The 12,781-nt window shown below is 38.9% G+C and overlaps 1 protein-coding gene across 4 annotated transcripts in view; it reads left to right on the top strand.

The window, feature by feature from the left end:
• SYNJ1 (synaptojanin 1) overlaps positions 1 to 12,781 on the top strand; it is a 94,525-nt gene that overhangs the window by 54,058 nt on the left and 27,686 nt on the right. For all 4 annotated transcript variants that reach the window (XM_040621025.1, XM_040621021.1, XM_040621023.1 and 1 more), the window contains 8 exons: positions 156 to 296; positions 565 to 757; positions 1,015 to 1,173; positions 2,277 to 2,433; positions 3,052 to 3,169; positions 3,270 to 3,485; positions 6,744 to 6,822; positions 10,152 to 10,314. In XM_040621025.1, the coding sequence (XP_040476959.1) occupies positions 156 to 296; positions 565 to 757; positions 1,015 to 1,173; positions 2,277 to 2,433; positions 3,052 to 3,169; positions 3,270 to 3,485; positions 6,744 to 6,822; positions 10,152 to 10,314 (1,226 nt within the window). The remainder of the gene's footprint in view (positions 1 to 155; positions 297 to 564; positions 758 to 1,014; positions 1,174 to 2,276; positions 2,434 to 3,051; positions 3,170 to 3,269; positions 3,486 to 6,743; positions 6,823 to 10,151; positions 10,315 to 12,781) is intronic.

The following is a 12,781-nucleotide window of genomic DNA, read 5'->3' on the forward strand; positions in this document are numbered from 1 at the left end:
GCCTACATAAAGATTTCACTGTTGGTGTGGATTTCATGCCTGTTTGGCAGTCTTATGAAATTCAGGTACATAAAGGTAGAGCTGACAATTGCCTTATAAAATAGGCTGTATCGTCAATGTCTTTTAAAAGATTCCTTTTTAATGTTTTCTGCCAGCACAACAAATCAGAAGCTCTGGGCTGTGGAACTGCAGAAGACCATCTCCAGAGACAACAAGTATGTGCTTTTGGCCTCTGAGCAGTTGGTGGGCGTCTGCCTGTTTGTTTTTATCAGACCACAACATGCTCCTTTCATCAGGTCAGTAGACACCCTCTCTGGAGGCTCCTTCCTACCATCACGTAACAAGCAAAAGAACTGTCATGTTTGTCGCTTCAGAGAAAACACTCATGAATCTTGGTTTTAAATGTGTTTTTGACTCAAGAGTCACTAACAGTTTTCCCATACAGTGGCACAGTCTTGTCCTCAAACTGTAGTCTTATATTTATGCCATAGACATTCCTGATTTCTGACATGCACAGAACTATTGGAAGTTCCGATCTTTGATATAGAATCTTCCGTTTTAAAGGGACGTTGCAGTGGATACTGTGAAGACTGGAATGGGAGGTGCCACTGGAAATAAGGGAGCGGTTGCAATCCGAATGCTATTCCATACAACAAGCCTCTGCTTCGTCTGTAGCCACTTTGCTGCAGGGCAATCACAAGTCAAAGAAAGAAATGAAGATTTTGTAGAAATAGCACGGAAATTGAGTTTTCCAATGGTAAGCTCTTACTGCTTGTTCTTGAAGATGAAGCTTTGAAATGTACTTTAATGTACTCCAAATTCTCTATCAGTTTTTGAAAATTGAAGATAGTTGTTCAGTGTTCACCTAAATTGATGTTTCATGTGTTATTTGTCTCGGGTCAAATAAATAGGGCCTGGCCAGGGGAGGCAAGCGTATCTGAGGCAAAGAAATAGTTGTAAAACGTTTTTCATATTGACTGTTTAGAATCTAAAATCTCTTCTCCTTGCATTCAGGGAAGGATGCTGTTCTCCCATGACTATGTATTTTGGTGTGGTGATTTCAACTATCGCATTGATCTCCCTAATGAAGAAGTTAAAGAGCTGATAAGACAGCAAAATTGGGATTCTCTTATAGCAGGAGATCAGCTTATCAATCAAAAAAATGCTGGACAGGTATATACATATTTAAGAAGATACTTGCATGGAGAAGAAGGGGATCTTTTGTTATGAGACATGCTTTCCTTAATCACAGTGTTCTTTTTTTTTTTTTTTAATCTCTTGCAGTCTCTCTCTCTCTCTCTTTTTTTTTTTTTTTTTTTTTTTAAGAGGGGGAGAAAAAGTGGGAGGGCAGAGGGAAAGGGAGAGAGACAATCCCAAGTAGCCTCCATACCCAGTGTGGAGCCCTATGGTAGGGCTTGATGTCACGACCCTGAGATCATGACCTGAGCCGAAATCAAGAGTCAGATGCTTAGCCGACCAAGCCACCCAGGCGGTCCACTTAGAGTCTCTTTATGCTTTTAAATACATGTCTCTAGTTTAACATATACAAAATTACCTTTTCTTTAAAAAATTTAAAAAAAAAAAGACTCGTAATAATTCCCAGGAGAAAAAATATATTAAAGTCTCTGTAAGATTCACCTTAAGTGGAAGAGTATACATTTTTGGTTCTTTCTTTTTCAGTAGTAGTGAATTTAGAATCTTAGTCTTCAGAGCCACTGTTTTTTGGCTTTAAGACCCTGTGGTAGTCTGCTTTATTTATTCTTTTGTTTCTTATATTATCTGCCTTTCTAAAACTTATTTTTTTAAAACTCACAACCACAAAATTTTGGAAGGTTAAAATAATTTTTTTTTTTTTTTTTTAGGTAAGAGGTGATTGAGGCCTCTTTATGGTGCCTTCATGATCATCTGACTTAGATATTCTAACACTTTGGGCCCACTTAACTTTCTAGGTCTTACTTCCTCATTTGAGAATTAGATGTCAGACTGTAGTATTTCTAAAATCCGTTATAGTTTTGTCTCTTACAGCTCAAAGTTCTGGTAGAATTCTCTTATTCATGTTTCTTACTTTGTTTAATCAAATGTCAAACAAGTGGCGTGAACAAGTCCTAGGTTATTTTTTCTTAACCTTTGTTCCATTCAGTTACAAGTGTTCATCTGATGGACACAAATTTTGTGTGACTCTCCAGCACATAATAGACATTTAATGAATGGCTTGCCTGAATGAAAACAGAACTTTTTTTTTCCCGAATAACTTACTTTATATATGTTTGTTTTAGATTTTTAGAGGATTTTTAGAAGGAAAAGTAACCTTTGCTCCGACATACAAATATGACTTGTTTTCTGACGACTATGACACCAGTGAAAAGTGCCGCACCCCTGCCTGGACAGACCGTGTCCTCTGGAGAAGAAGGAAGTGGCCTTTTGATAGATCAGGTTGGGACATGGACTTCCTCATTTAAATGAGCTAATGCAAATTTTATGAGGAAGAAGGGAATGATGTAAATATCAAGGGAGGAGGGCTGCTTTCTTCAATCAAGGTTTTCTAGAATTGAAGAAATAAAATATAAAACAATTTAAAAAATATTCTGACTTGCTCGTAATAATTTAATGTTTCAGTCTATTTTCTTCCAGTGACATAATTTCATATAAATAGAAGCAATGAAAGGTTTTTATGAAATTTTTATGAGAATTTCAATGGAGTGCTAATAAGGTTTTTAATTTGAATAACTAAATCTGGTTTGTAAATATTATGAACTGCTACTTGTCTGTTGAGTTACTTACGAAACACTATGTGGTCACAGGTCTTTCAGTGATCTCAGAAGTAAAGCCTTAATTTTTACTAAGTAAAGCATAAAATGATAATTTCATCAGAACACCTTTCTAAAGGTATCTAGACTTCCTGGTGCTTAACAAGCATATCAGGCATCCCAGCCTCGGGCAACTGAAGCCAGTAAAGTGAAGAAGCTAGCTCCTGGCTCCCTGTGATCTGTCATGCTCATGTGGCTTCTCTTGTGTGTGTGTTTGTTTTTGTTTGTTTTATTTTGACTGCAGCTGAAGATTTAGATCTTCTAAATGCTAGTTTTCAAGATGGAAGCAAAATCCTCTACACGTGGACTCCTGGCACTTTGCTGCACTATGGACGAGCTGAGCTGAAGACCTCTGACCATAGGTTTAAACCATCTTGATATTTCTAATGGTGCTTGAAATTTATTTGAAATACATCCTTTCTTAAACATTTCTAACACATCCATCTTCCTTTATGCCTTAAGGCCTGTCGTTGCCCTGATTGATATAGATATATTTGAAGTTGAAGCTGAAGAGAGGCAAAACATTTATAAAGAAGTAATTGCAGTTCAGGGTCCACCAGATGGTACAGTATTGGTCTCAATCAAAAGTTCTGTCCCGGAAAATAATTTTTTCGATGATGCTTTGATCGATGAGCTTCTGCAGCAATTTACAAATTTTGGTGAAGTCATACTCATAAGGTGAGTAAAATATTTAGTGTCTAAAAGCAGCTTATGACTCCTAAATATTTTCTATATTAGAAATTACCTTTTTGTTGTTTGAATAGCATATGAATACAGTAGACCCTTGAATAATGTGGGAGTTAGGGGCACTGATCCTCCCATGCAGTTGAAAATCTACTTAGAAAGTTTTGACTCCCCCAAAACTACTAATAGCCTACTGTTGACTGGAAGCCTTACCAATAATGTAAACAGTCAATTCACACATATTTTTTATGTTATATGTCTTATATACTTATCATAAAGTAAGCTAGAGGAAAGAAATGTTATTAAAATCATAAGGAAGAGAACAAACATTTACAGTACTGAACTGTATTGGGGAAAATCCACATAAGCTGAAATCTGCAGTTCAAATCTGTGTTGTTCAAGGGTCAACTGTATTTTTATTTCCAAACTGCAGGAAAATCATACTATAGAAATGCTATTCAAAGACTTAATAGGTTTCGAAACTGAATTCTGGTTAGAAAGTTTGAAGTTGAGGGGCGCCTGGGGGGCGCAACCGTTAAGCGTCTGCCTTCAGCTCAGGGCGTGATCCCAGCGTTATGGAATCGAGCCCCACATCAGGCTTCTCCGCTGTGAGCCTGCTTCTTCCTCTCCCACTCCCCCTGCTTGTGTTCCCTCTCTCGCTGGCTGTCTCTGTTAAATAAATAAAATCTTAAAAAAAAAAAAAAAAAGTAAGTTTGAAGTTGAGTAATAAAAGTTTATGTGAACAATTGATGACAAAAATATGTGCACATTTAGATGTGCTATTTTAGATTCCCATACCATCTAATGTATAACAAAGCCCATGGCAAAAATGAAGCTTCAATCACTGTTTTATTTTCATAAGGAGAGTTAGGAGTACAGCAGAGTGACTTTTCCTTCCTTGTTTTAAGAAATTTGATGTTTTAAGTAATTTTAAGCACACTTAATTTCCAAGTAATGGAGAAGCAGCACCACCAGATGAACAGTCAGGAGTCATCCATTACCATCTTCATTTCTGTCATTGACTTAGCCATCTGCCTTTTGCAGAACCAGATGCTTCTTCCCTTGTTTAAAAAAATGTTCTCTTCCAAGCGTACAGCAGTTTTGAGAGATTGAATGACATGTATGTGTTTGAATTTTCATAGGGAAGAGGTTTGATTCCTTTCTGTGCTTTTCATCTACTCATTTAGGTATGTTTTGTAGCTATTTGATGGATAGATCTCTGTATTAGGTGCTGCGGAAGAGCAGAGGAGAAATTGGAGTCTCGATTCCTACTCGTGATCTAGTTGGGAAGACCAGAATTGTGTAATGGCTTCCCTAGATCCTAAATAGAGTACTCCACAGACTGAAAATGGTGTGCTTTCTGTAGAGTGAGAAGCATGCCCAGGAAACCTAGAGTCCTTTCAGAAAGTAAATGAGCAAATAGAGAACAAATTGCATTTATATATCCCTCAAATCTTTTAACAAAGTTCCACCCCAAAGCTTTAAAATAAAACATTTCTAAAATCCTAAGGCACTAGGAAGTACATAGTGAAGTCTCCAAGTTTACAGATGACAGTAAGCTTTGCCAAGTACAGAAAGCCAGATTACCAGGAGCACAATGTGGGCAGCATAGTAGCAGACAAGTGTCCTCATGAGCGCATGTAGAATACGGCACTCGGTTAGAGAGAATCCAAAGTGTACATTAGGAATGAAAGACTCTGATACAGGAAAACAACCTGTCTTTATAACCCAGTCTCGAAGGAACTTGGTATTAAATGGGAGCCAGAAGCTTTCCCCAAAGGGCTTGTTATCATTTGAAAAAGTATTGGTGGGCCCCTGGGTGGCTCAGTCGGTTAGGCGTCCGCCTTCGGCTCAGGTCATGATCCCGGAGTCCCCAAGTCCCACATCAGGCTCCCTGCTCAGCGGGGAGTATGCTTCTCCCTCTGCCCCTCACCCCCACTCTTGTGCTCTCTATCTCACACTCTTTCTCTCAAATAAATAAAATCTTTAAAAAAGAAAAAAAAGAAAAAGAATTGGTAACAAAATAAGATATTACCCTAACATTATAAAACTATGTGTTGTCTCCACACATGGAATATTCTGGTTGTTACACCTGCAGACAACCAAGTTAGAATAGAAAAAGCAGACAATGGAAGTAAATGAGGATAGGACTTCTATCACCAGCAAAGCTAAACTGACCATTACCTTTTGGTCTAGAATAAAACAACTGTTAAGGAATGACCAACGTCTGTAAACCCCTTTATTTGTAAATAAGAGATTCCCTGGAAATGTAAATGGGACAAATGTAGATACTTCTATTAATTGGGGGAAAAATCTAGATGCTTTTACCTTAGTGGGTGAAAACAGGAAGAAAATACAGCCTGTTCCTCTTGATTTCCATAAGCCATACTTTTGAATCCTAGGTTAAGTGTGTGTGTGTGTGTGTGTGTGTGTGTGTGTGTGTACACGTGTACATATTTGCCCCTTTGAAAAATCTGCAAGGATTTCTGATCTTGATTATAATTGGAAGTAGTTCTACGTGTAAAATTGTTCTGTAAATAAGACTAATAATGTTTTTGTTTTCCTCTTTTTTAAACAGTAACATTATTACATGTCAGTGATCATCTTATTCATAACTTGTTCTAATGTCCTTTTTATTTTTTTTCCTTTTGGGGGTTTCTTATTTCAAAATTACAAATTTAGAATCATAGCAAAGTCCATCGAAGTCCCAAGAGAGTAAATGGCTGTCAGTGAATAAAGACAAAGACCATAATAAACTGAGGTACCTTGGGGCCAGTCAGATATATATTCTAATGACAACTCCCTATCTTATTTCTTGGTCAAAGGAAATTTGCTTCAGGGAAGTCACTGAGACCATGAAAATACATGGTTGCGGACTATGGAGCCAGGAGACTTGGATTCTAGCCCTGTAACTCATTATCATTATAGGATCACTTTGAACAAGCCACTTAAAACCTCTGGCCCTTTTTTTCCTTGTCAGTGAAATGAAGGATTACATTAGCAGGGATCACAAATGGAGATCCACAGGTCCCACTGCTTTATTAGCATACTATTTGAAAGAAATTTGAATTTGAAAGCTTTTAGAGGAAGGGTGCCCTCTCCAGGTCACCAGTGGCCCTACTGCTCTCCCTGTTATTTACTTCCTGGCCTCTATAGGTCCTTGTTGATCAATAGTCATTGAGCTAGTCTTAGGGCTAGTTATATATAAGGTATTGGTTATTTTTTTATGGTTTATTTTTCTCTTTCTTAAAGGTTTGTAGAAGATAAAATGTGGGTTACATTTTTGGAGGGAAGCTCTGCCTTGAGTGTTTTGAACCTAAATGGTAAAGAGGTAAGGTAGCATTTGTTGATTCTAAACCATTTGAAATAAGGTATCTGAAGATTATGTTTTTATAGACAGGCAGCAAAATTATCTAAATGTATTTCCAGTGCAGGACTATAGAAGACCTTATGGTGTGCTTTAAGATTTATTGTTTAGACTGTTTCTGACCAGCTTGGAATTATTTTGGTCCTCCCTAAAGATACTACCATTGTTAACAGACTAAAAAGAAAACATGTTTATGGGGCGTCTGGGTGGCTTAGTTGTTAAGCGTCTGCCTTCGGCTCAGGGCGTGATCCTGGCGTTCTGCGATCGAGCCCCACATCAGGCTCTTCCGCTGGGAGCCTGCTTCTTCCTCTCCCACTCCCTCTGCTTGTGTTCCCTCTCTCGCTGGCTGTCTCTCTCTCTGTCGAATGAATAAATAAAATCTTAAAAAGAAGAAAACATGTTTATTACCTAACTGGATTTTTATTATATGGAAACTTTATTAATTGGGATAGATATTCTGGCTCATTCATAGTAGGAAAGATTTCTATCAAATGAAGAAAATGTGCTTTATTTACAAGAAAGCAAGAGAGGAAGGTACTCTTTATTCCTAGGAACTGGTTTTATTGGCTTGGATCGTGGTATCCAGATACCTTTTTCAGGTGTAGGTAAAATAATTCCCATAGATAACAAATCCATCCACTGAAATATTGTAGAAATTTTTAATTAGTGGAGGTATTCCTAACCTCTGACTTAAAATATTATTGATGGAAGCAATTTACATCAATGGCCTGGAATAGTTTTACTTCTATAAAGTGCTGTGTCTATTTTTTCTAAATGCTTTTGGACAGATCCTTAATTTTAAATATGTGGTCACTAGAAGGATGGACTAAAATGCAGACCTAATTTCTCTAACAGTGGGCAACTCAGAAAGTCCTCCCTGAGCTTGCTCTTCTGTCACATTACTTCAGTTTCCTTGGAGTAAAAGGACAGTTTCCACACATGTATTGCTTTTGAAATAGGTTTTATATGCTGGTGTTTCCTGAATGTAATAGTAATACACTCAAGCAAAAGTAAATCGTGAAATACAGAAAAGTATAAAGAAAGAAATAATGAAGAACACTAATCCAAACATCACAAAATAATTTCTCTTAACCTTCATAGATGCATGTATATTAAAACCAATGGGATTATGTATACATTTGTGTACGTAGTAACACAAGCGGGATATACGTGTACACATATACGTACATATGCGCACAAACACAAATAAGATGGTGTTGTAAATGCTGTTTTCTCACTACCTCTGCACTTGAGAAATGTCTCATGGGCATTTTTCTATATGAGCAAATATGTTTTTAATGTCTGCATTAATTTCGTTATGTGGATAAATACATAAATTTATTTAACAAACTCTTACTAATAGCCAGATTGTTTCCAACTTTTAATTATTAAAACCAACATTCCAGGAGAGTGCTGTGTCCACTGTAATTTTGTGTGCTTATCCTGTTATTCCTGACCTCTGGGTTAGAAAATATAGGCATATTACCATTTGATACTTGTTGCCTAATTGCTCTTCAGAAAGTATGGATCTAATTATATTATGCCTCAGATTACCTAATACCTACATCCTAATCGATATTGGGTAATTTCTAACTTTGACAACCTGAAAAACCAGAAGTGGTATGTCATTTCTGTTAAGATTTTAATTGTGGGTTATTTCATTTATTGGCCCTTGGTACTTTCTAATGAGCAACGTATGTCCTTAGCCTATTTTTCCCTGGGGTATTTATTCATCTTCTGAAGCGGCCTTCGTGTAAAGTTCAGTCCCTTTCCATTTGTGCTGCAGATATTCCTTCCTGCCGGTCTTGTAACTTTGTTGTGTCTTAACTGTATGAAAATTACTGATTTTTAAATTTAATTCTAGCTTAGTTTTTCTAAAGCATGACTTCATCCCATGAGGATATAAATATTTAAGAGCAACGCTCAATTTGACGTTAGCTTACTCCCTTGCTGCATACTTCTTTTGTCTTTCTCTGATAATTTTCCTTGTTTAGTTTTTTCCCTGCCTTTTCAGCCCTGTCCCTCACCCTCAAGTCTAGTTATCAGTGTTACGCTCTTAGAAAATACCCACTCTTAGCTCCCTAAAAATATTTTGAAAATTCTGTAAAAATTACATTTATGGAAAGTATATAATAATGTTTAATTCGTCCTTTTCAAAGTTAGATATTTCCAAACCTCTATTCTGTTGCCTTTGTTAATAACATTATTTCTGCCTCACATCTTGTAGGATGTAGATCCTTAAGAGCTCTCCCATTCCAGAGAAGGAGCTGGGAAAAGTAGATAGCTTAAGTGGGGTAAACCTAAAGGATGACCTTCTTGAGTGTGTTCTTTAAAGACCTATGAAATCTGTTGCCAAGTTCTAAAATGGAATTGATTTGGTCTGATGAGCAAGTAAAGGATTATTAGTTTCTTAGGACACTGACTTCAAAGCTCAGTGTGGATACTAAATTACTATTAAAAACGACTGTACCATTCAGGCCAGCAGCTTTCAGTGTCTCCATCCTGTGCCTTCAGGGAATTCTAATGTCGATAGCACTTTGAGCCAAGGAAGATCTGTACCCACAAAGATGCCGGCTGTCTTCACAGCATGTTGGTCACAGCTACACAGCTCCTTTGGAAATACCAGAAAAGTTCACTTATTTTATATACTCCAGAAGCTCTTTAAAGGAAGGAAGTTGAAACTGTGTAGGAGAGAGCTTACATTTTAGAAAGCAATTTTGTCACATGGTATGGATTTTAAACGAGAATGTCTTTCTAGTGCACAGTCTCTGTTTGACCAAGAAGTCTTGTGACTGTTTGCAGGTTTTTTGAAACTATTTTTTAAATACGTCAACAGGACAATGTGACTTAATTATAATGTGTTTGGCTGTTATAGGTTAAACTTTTGTCTAAAAGCCACTCACATTTATAGGAAAGGCGGAATGCCAGTCCATCTCTTCTGTAATTATTTCATGTAGGAACAATTACTTAATCTGTGGATCAGAATCAAAGGAAGTATAAAATTATATAGCAAAGTTGTGGTGAGTTTACATCTGGCCAGGGAAAGATACTGGCTACAGCAAAAGAAACCTCAATCTGTGTGCATCCTAGAAGAGAAGACCTTAGATTTAGCAACACAGGCTTTTAAAGGGAAAACCGGGAGTGTTTAAGCTACTTAAAAATTCAGTATATGTTGAATTGAATCTAGCTGAATTTAGCCTAGACTATTGCATAGTGTACTAAAGCAGTCGCTTTATTCCAAGATAATTTTCATGCTAATGAATTTTTATTTTCCATTTCTTTTAATCAACTAGTTACTGGGTCGGACTATAACTATTACTTTAAAAAGTCCAGACTGGATCAAAAATTTGGAGGAAGAAATGAGTTTAGAGAAAATTAGCATTGCATTGCCATCATCGACAAGCTCCACCCTGCTTGGTGAAGATGCGGAGGTCACAGCAGATTTCGATATGGAAGGTTTGTTTATGGAACACGTTCACTTCTAGATAAGCGTCAGTTCCCATCAGTGAGGTCTTAGTCTCCAAGTTTATCCATCTCTATCTTCTTGGAACACACAGAGCAGTATTAATTAGATTTTGTTTTGCCTTGTATTTGTCTGTTTTGCCTGTACCCAGGCTTCAAACTGCAAATGTATTTGCCATTTTTCCATTTAAAGGTTAAGATCTTTAAAAGTGTGAGTTTTATGTCCTTCTGTGCTGAGAGCACGAATTGGCATTTCTGGTGTGTGGTTTGGTCCCACTAGTTGCAGTTAAGGTAGAAAAGTAGAAGTTCAAAGTGGGTGTTCTGACAACAGAAATGAGTTCAAAGTAGTTACTACAAAAGAAGATACATTTCAAAGCAATTTTTAAAAGATACTCAAGGAGGCTAGGAACACATGCATTTGAGCAGACCCATATAAATATGGCCATTTCAGATTTAGCATTTAGTACCCAGTTACCTGGATAATAATTTCCTTAAATGTAATCGAGAAATGCAGGTGCAGGGGCACCTGGGTGGCGTAGTCATTAAGCGTCTGCCTTGGGCTCGAGAGCCCCACATCAGGCTCCTCCACTAGGAGCCTGCTTCTCCCTCTCACACTCCCCCTGCTGTGTTCCCTCTCTCACTGGCTGTCTCTCTGTCAAATGAATAAATAAAATCTTTAATAAATAAATAAATAAATAAATAAATAAATAAATAAATGCAGGTGCTTTCTCATGCTATATGCTGTGTTATTCTAGCATGTTTCCCATGACAGTACATCCCTTAATTTATAAAATGACAATATATCATACCGTGAGGCCGTGTACAGCCAGATAATAACACATTTAAGAGTTGCACACCATGCAAGACAGCTCCAGCTTTCACGTTTCTCTATCCATTCGTTGACTTAGTCCATACATTTATGTCCTACCTTGTATGTGCCAGGTGTGTACCAGGTGCTGGAAATTCAACAGATGTCATCCTTGTCCTTCCAGAACTCCCAGCTTATCAGTGTTACGAGCGAGCAGGCAGGGAGAGTCAGGTGACAGAGATACAGTCATGAACAACCCTGCGGTAGTTCATGGGACAGCTGACCACCTCCGATTTGGGAAGTAGGGAAAGGTTTCCCAGATAAATTGAAATTTGAGCTGAGAGTCTGAAGACTGGGTGAGAATTAGATGAGGGAAGGTGGAGAGGGTGAGCCAGGAAGAAGGAATGTGCAGGGACCAAAGGAGGGAAAAGGCTCAAAGTTCCTCCGTAGGTACGCTCATGAGGGAGTAAAGGGAGAGAAAAGAAATCAAGCAGGGGAGCGGTGTGGGGTGGAAGATGAATTTGGTTTGGATCATGTTGAGCTGAGGTGTCTTTTTAGCCCGCTGGGCCCACACCCAGGCTGTGGGGATGTGAGCGGGTGCTCCGCAGAGAGCTCTGGGCTCACAGGGCAGCTCTAATGGCAGCTCAAGTCACGGGTTTTCATTAGCTTGGCCAGAAGGACTGTATAGAGATGGGAGAAAACTGGTCCTGGGAATGAACAGAGAAACCCAGATTTTAAAGACAGGCAGAAGGCAGCTGCTCACAAAAGGAAAATGAAAAGAAACAACTGACAATGTCAAAGTGCCAAGAGATGGACCTAAAAATCAAGGAAAGAAATGGTAACAAGGAAGACATAGGCAGTGGAGTCCTATGTCACAGAGGGATGAGGAGAAATGGGGACCACAAGTTGCCCTTTGGATTTAATAACAGTGAAGGAGGCTGTTGGTGACACTCATGAGAGTACTTTCAGTGCAGCGATGAAGCCAGATGGTGGTAAATTGAGGTGTGGATAGAAGGTGAAGAAGTGGAGAGAGTGTCTATAGACAGCTTTTTAAAGAAGCTAAGATGGGGCTGGGGAATGTGAGGGGCAGTTGCTCCAGGGAGATTGGGGATCCAGGGAGTGCTGTTTGAAATAAGAGAGGCTCAAGAGTGCTTCGTGCCATGGAAAGGGCTGACGATGTTGGGCACCAGCAGGGCAGAAGGGGTGATAGAGCAGGTCACTGAGAAAACGGGGGGTGGGCAGAATCACAAAGACCTGAGTGCAGCCATGGGATTAGACTCTGGCTTGGCAGCAGGTTGTTGAAGGGGGGACGGGGGTCCCACCTTAAGACTTCTCTTTCCTCTGAGAAGTGTTAAAAGCTAAGGTTATCTGCAGGAGTAGGGCAACCCGCAGTGTCAGGAGAGTTGAGAAGTTTCAAAATAAAGCTCCTGAGAAGGAGTCGGGGCGAGGGGTGGGAGAGCCAGTTATGAAATTGCCAGGCAGCTTGGGGATCCCAGAGGAGGCTGAAGATTGCAAATTTAATGCAACTGTAATCATCAGCACCATGGGATTCTCTCCAGCAGCAGCACCCAGCAGCCCCGGGGCAGTGATGGAACTGATACGGGTGGGACAGAAGGGATGGGGGCGGGGGGGGGGGGGGGGGGGGGGGGGGGG

Source organism: Ursus maritimus, unplaced genomic scaffold (genome assembly GCF_017311325.1).
Source record: "Ursus maritimus isolate PB19 unplaced genomic scaffold, ASM1731132v1 scaffold_4, whole genome shotgun sequence".
NCBI lineage: Eukaryota > Metazoa > Chordata > Mammalia > Carnivora > Ursidae > Ursus > Ursus maritimus.